Source organism: Centruroides vittatus, unplaced genomic scaffold, assembly GCF_030686945.1.
Source record: "Centruroides vittatus isolate TY-2023 unplaced genomic scaffold, ASM3068694v2 contig_882, whole genome shotgun sequence".
In the NCBI taxonomy this organism is placed as follows: Eukaryota; Metazoa; Arthropoda; class Arachnida; order Scorpiones; family Buthidae; genus Centruroides; species Centruroides vittatus.
In genome coordinates, this window is record NW_027122574.1 from 3711073 (window position 1) to 3718051 (window position 6979).

General features: G+C 27.0%; 1 protein-coding gene across 1 annotated transcript in view; it reads right to left on the reverse strand.

Moving 5' to 3' along the window:
• The window catches only part of hob (hobbit), an 86485-nt gene that overhangs the window by 79337 nt on the left and 169 nt on the right, over positions 1 to 6979 (reverse strand). The window contains exons 2-3 of the mRNA XM_067280262.1: positions 3829 to 3986; positions 2648 to 2693 (exon numbers count right to left, since the gene is read on the reverse strand). Of these exons, the coding sequence (XP_067136363.1) occupies positions 2648 to 2693; positions 3829 to 3986 (204 nt within the window). The remainder of the gene's footprint in view (positions 1 to 2647; positions 2694 to 3828; positions 3987 to 6979) is intronic.

Consider the following 6979-nt stretch of genomic DNA (forward strand, 5'->3'; position numbering starts at 1 on the left):
CACGTAAATGCACACATTGTCCCGCAAAAATTACTGGCATTTTAAACTTTAAGAAAAAATCTTGTAAAATCGACAACATAATTTGTTCACGTAAAGCTAAACAATCGGGAACTTTTTTTGCCAATTCTTAATAGACGAATCCAATCTCAGTCGATTACGCTTACGAGTTTCTCCAAATTCTGGTTTCCGAATAATCATCTGTTTTCGTGTGAAAATGGATTAAAACTCATATAGGTCTCCAATGTGATTTTGGAATTTCAATTTGGAATTCAATTCAAAAACTTTGCTTTTTCCTATTGCTATTCATCTTTACTCCTGACAATACACAAGAATGATTGAAACGACTCAGATAAAATACTTTTTTTAATCATCAAAGAGAGCATCCAGTAAAAAAATGCGAATACACGGTTCACATTTTTATATATTATGAAAATATATAAAAATTCAAACCATCCATTTTCATATATATATATATATATATACAGTAGTGGAGCTTTCCTTTATAGACTATTCACTGCTTAAAACTAAATGAATTACTTTTAAAAGTAAAAGTTCTTTCTTTTAGTACTAGGATTTCGTATTAAAAAAATATGTATATGTGTATATGTTATATATATATATATACATATACATATTTTTTATAGTAATTCATTTAGTTTTAAGCAGTGAATAGTCTATAAAGGAAAGCTCCACTACTGTTTAACTATGTTCCTGTAGCATAAGAAAAATATATTGAAAAAATTCTAAATTATTTTTGTGTTTGTCTTCAAAATTATGCATATTATTGAATATCTATTTAGAAAACAATTTTTAATGTTTTTATCTTGCTTTCTAAAGGCCAAAAGATAACAATTGAATATAATAAGAGAGCAAGACAAGGAAAACTTTCTCACTCTTTAGTGACAAGATAGATTGCACTAAATCAAAGATAAGAATCTGGAATGTGTAATTGTAGAAAAATTTTTTGAATTACACAATAAGATTCTTATACTTGATATCAATTATTCTGATTCAATATCCTCATAATTCACTCACAAACCAATTAACAACTGTTGGAGTTATAAATTTCAATTAAAATTTTATTCTGATTTTCTGATCTAACTTCATAAAACAAATTTACAATAAACAAAGTTTACATAACCTGATTAAATGTCAAAAATTACATAAATTATTAATACAACAGAGACTCTTTAAACTGAGGTTCCGCAATGCAAAGTACTAAAAAATGGCTCTAGAAGTTTAAAAAAAAAAAAACTTATTTTAATGACTTCTCAAGATAGGATAAATTTTTTTTTTAAATTTAAGAAATTTTAATTCTAATACAATGTTTATTTGCTTTAATAAACACAGTTTTAAATTAAATTTATTTATTGCATATAATTTAAGTCATTATATTCAATGAACAGGTTTAACCTTAAACACAGTATATTGTATAATTTAATGTATTCAAATCCAGTTTATTTAACAATTTACCAAAAAGATTCTGTTATCTGAGTTTTTGATTATCCAAGGTATTCTCATACAATCCTCATTATCTTGAATAATTGAAACTATTGTACAATATTATTATTATTATTATTCTTTAACTTTTTCTATCAATTTTAAATTTAATAATTTCATGTAAGCAAGCTCTGTTCTAGAAGGAAAAAAGAAAAATACAGCAGAGAGTCGTTAATCCAAACCCCGGTAATTCGAATCGCCGGTTATCCGAACGATTTTCAGTCGGACTGTGTCGTGCCGAATCGAATGTTTTTGATACTAGATTTACTTCTAAAGTATAATTTTCATGTTTTTATATTCTTCAATATATTTATTTTGTTTGTACAAAATAAATAAATAATTTTTAACAATACAATAGCCTCGATTATTATTATAAAAATTTTCGTTAGGCTTAAAATCGACGAAAATTCAACACGAAGCGACATGCAATGGAGAAAAATTTGAGCATCGAACAGGACAGGTTAATATATTTTTTCGTACATAATCGGTTATCCGAACATATCACTAATCCGAACAACCCCAGTTCCCAATTGATTCGGATTAATGACTCTACTGTACTATTTTTCCATGTATTTTCCTCATACTATTTTTAAAAGTTTGTATAATTAAAACACATGTAGGTATTTTAATTACAAAAAAACTGCACAGCCTACACCTTTTTCTCTCTCCTGTATATTTTATTTTATGCATATAATTATATTTTTGTTTATTTATTTTTTGAGTTTATATATTGTATTTTCATAACTTATAACATCTGGTACTAACATTTAAATGCATATTCTGGAATGTTTTAAATTTTTCCATTCTATTCGAATGCAACCATAATTCATTTTGTAAGTTTATCCTGAAGAATGTTGGTTAAGTACAACTGAAAACATTAGAGATTAAAGTGATTAATGCAATTTTTAAGGTATTTTTGGAGTGGTGGTATTATGTTTTGGAAGACATTCTCCTGGGCATCTCTAGGCATTTTGGATGAGGCATATATACTTTCATAAGTAATTTACATTATGGCATTACGAATAACTGAATATTTTATAACGGAATCAAATTTTGAAAGCAGAACCAATGAAAAGTCTTAAATAATACTGCTTTATATTACTAATAAATTATATTTTAAAATAAATAAAATTAAATATTTTCTTACTTTAAGATTCCAATACCAACATCTGAGGAGATATTTCTGTCATCATCTAATTAAAGTAGTAATTAGAGTAATTAGTTGTAGTAATTAGTAGAAATTTTGTAGTGATATCATTATACTTGATATCACTACAAAAAAGATTAAAAAATGAATCTATCTAATCAAAAATATCATATAAAACTTATTATATTTCTTTTTGGGTTTTATTCAATTTTAAGTTATTGATATTCAACTAATACAAATAGATTTATAAATTTTAAAATAAATTTTGGATCAAAATTCACTTAAATTAATTTTTGTCTCCATTGAGTTTTTTAAATATAATTTTTGTAAAAAAGTTAATATATTTACAGGTGAATCTTGATAATCTGGACACTTGACAAACTAATACTGACACATTTGGTAATTGATGAAAAAAGACAGCCCACCACTAGTCAAATGGATAAAATAACTGAATGCTAGTAGTCAATCATGGACACCCAACCAACAAGTGGAGTGGACCATATAGGAGTTTCCAGGTTTTATTAGCATGTCTAACATGTACTGTAAATAGGGGCCAGAGTCCCATAAAAGTGCTTTCAGGAGGCTTCTCCGTTGGCAAATCATCCTTGTTTTCAAGTATGTTCTTATTGGGAAAGAAAATGGAAGTTATATAAGTAATTACCTCATCCATCTTGATTCTTAGTAATCCAAATGTTTTGATAATCTAACACCCTTCCAGTCACAAGCTTGTCAAATTAGCAAGATTACACTGTATATATATAAAAATTTTTCTTTTTTTAAATTGAAATTTTTGAGATTATATTAGACAATCTAATTAATAAATCAAATAAAATTAAAAACATTATTACAACTGTATTACCATAACTCTGTTATTAAAAAAAGTCACAATTTTAAACAAACATTACATTATATGTTTTTTTTTATCATTGTTAGATACTAACATAGAATGTTAATTTAAGGAGTTTAAACTTAACAGCATTCTCTTTAGTTTAGATTTCATAATTCTAATTAGAATTATGAAGCATTCTTAAAGAGAACATGATATTTACAGCAAGTTTTATTTGAAAATTACGACTTCTTGGTGTTATATCTGTGATTATGGAGTATATAATAGAAATTATACAAACAATAATAAACTTGAAAAAAGTTAAAATATAAAACTTATATTCAAAGAAACATACCTAAAGAACATAAATCATATTCTACAGTTACACTGCCACGATTCACACCGCAGCCAATTGGATAACACGATGGTAACTTTACAGATAAATTAATATTTTCCACTTCCATTTTATAAATATATTTATAACCTCTTAATATATCATAAGAAAATCTTGATCTGAAAATACAGAAATATAACAGTTACTAAAATAAATACTCTCTTAAAAAAATGCAAATATTTGTAATTTTTTTCTATAGTAACTCTCAATCCTGTGCTGTTATATATACAAGTTTTGTATATTTATTTAAAAAAATCAAAATTATTTTCAATGTTTCTTTTAAATCAGATCAGAATAGTTAAAAAATTTTCCTTTGTTAATATTGATCAGTTAAGTATATAATAAAATTTTACCCTTAGATAGTATACTGTACTATACATACATTCAGACAACCAAGTCCAAATCATTATAATAACCAAATGATAATGCCAGATTAATTTTCAGGCTAGAACATGATTAATTAATAATAAAATAAATACTATGAAATTTGGACTAAAGGTAGGCAGTTAAGCCACCATCTTGTACAGAATTTATAATTACATTAATTTAATTAAATTTTAATAATTTAGTTAACTCTGGAAGAGAACATGATCATTTTAAAGTGGAACTCAATCCTACAAATTCTGTTTATCATGCAGACATATTGTCAATTATGCTACCCAACCTTACATCCTATTCACACTGTATATTTTAAGCCAGCTTAAATGACTAAGCCAGCTTAAGATATGAAATATGAACGGAACTGACTTAACGTTAAACCGGTTTAACTACCAACAACCGGCTCAGCTTAAATCGCTTTCTCAAAGAAGCTTAAGTCGCTTCAAGCTTTCCCCGAGGTCCGCCACAAGTTCAAAAATAATGGCGAAAGCAGATGTACAAATGTTCGAACAAATGATACTCTTCTCTGTTAGTATGTATATGCTGCTTCAGTACAAGAAGTTTAAATAATAATAATAATATAAATTTCTGTCGAGAATCCATTCTTATTACAGTTCTGTCACTAAAGTGATATAAACATTGAGAGAATCATGCTGCCAACAACGACATCACTGATAATAAATGTTAATAATTCCTAACTAACTCCTTATGCATTTTAAATAAGTTATTTATATTTTAAATTACTAAATATAAATTAATTTGTGATGATTTATGAAAAATAAGCAAAAGTTTGATTTTATTTAAAATGTAATATTGAGTACTCCCACTTGAGGGCTAAGCGAATAATTTGCTTTAATTACCTAGTGTGAACAAGTAGTTAATCTTGTTTTCGACAATGTGACTTAACTTAATTCTGCTTAAATCTTAATACCGCTTAAAATGTACAGTGTGAATAGGGTATTACATCCAATTTTCAATTCCAGACTAATTAATTTAAAAGATACTAGCTTGTGACACCTGGCTTCACCCTAGTTTATAAAGTACCCCTTGCAATAATTGTTACACTTGGCATTATTAATTGTAAATTTCAAAAATATATGTGGTAAAACCCATTTTAAGAACATTATCAGAATGCCTAGAAACTATGCGGGAAGTAAGTCCTCTTAAATAGTGAATTTATAGAAAAATTATTACAATTAGTTTGGTTTATTTGGTTACGACATTATGACACATGGGCAATCTGATGAGGGAAATGCCTCTCAGGAGGAGTTTTAAGAGAAACTGGCCCCTATTTACGCATTACTAACTTGAAGAAAACTCCACGTGGCCAGCCCGTTAGTAATGCACAAACCCACAACCAGTTGGTACAATGTGTACCAACTGGTACACATTGTACCAACCAGTGTAACAATTTCGACTCCAAACAGGTGAGTGCTATCAAAGTAATAATACAGCACATTTACTTTGCACTATACCATTGTCACAGTAATTAAATGAATATTTGATTTCTTTTTTAAAAATTATATTCTTTTTTGTATGAATTATATTTAGTTTATTATTTTTTAAATTTTTTTCTAATAGATAACACTACATGTAGATCAAGCAAATCCAATCAATGTAGACAGAAATTAATTGATACATAGAAATTCAATCAATATTTTAGGGTGGTATGTATGACATTATCTAAGTTAGTAGTATATTAATGAAACTGCATAGTTTCTTAGAAATTGGCCAAATGGTCTAGAAGTGCATAGTAAATGAACAAACATTCTCATTTATCAATATAGATGATCACACAGGTCACTCGATAGTGACCTATATGGCTGTATATCTCTACACTAGATCAAACATTATGTTTCAGTCCCCCTTCATATTGCTCTTTTATTTCAGAAAAATTAAATTTTAATAATAATCTTAAAAATTAACATGATTATTATATTTAGTACAAGATTGCAGATTAACCTTTAGTTTAACTTACTTTGTATTTGTTATTTTAATTAGTTGCATTCTACTCTGAAAATTAATCAAGCATTATTGTTTGATTATTACAAGTATAATAAAATCTGTTGATAAATGATATTTATTGCATTAATATTTTTCTGTAATGCTATTCATATGCTATTCTGTTAACTCTATTCAAATGTTTAGAAAACTTAACATTTTAGATGTCCGAATGTCTAAGGCAGTTAAGGTATCAGTCTGCCAAACCAGAAGACCTGGAATCAACTCCAAGTATACAACCATGGGAATTTACAGAGAACAGTGTCAAACCCTGTTCATCACCAACCAGTTGCTCCATTGTGGGTTTGGCCAAGTCTACAAAGGGGTAGCTGGATGATCAGGGCAATGATTAAAGTGCCTATTTCAATGCTCAGAGAGCAAAATATGTAAAACAAAACTTAACATCTTGGTTTTCTATGTCCTATATGCCTATAGATAAATTTATGGACAAACTTTTTAACTTTATATTTCCTTCTTTGATACACACAAACTATAATTTAAATGCAAAAATTATAAATTAAATATTTATTCATTGTTCAAGCATTGTTTAATAAAAAACACTGTTAGAAAATGGATTTATTACTTAACTAAAGCTATTCTAGAAATCAACTAGGTCAAAAAATGAAAATTCACTATAGTTTGAAATAGTTTATTTTTAAATAAAATCTCATCATTCAATTATATTTTTCTATAATAAGCAGTTCTTATTCAAAGAATACATTAAACACTAAAA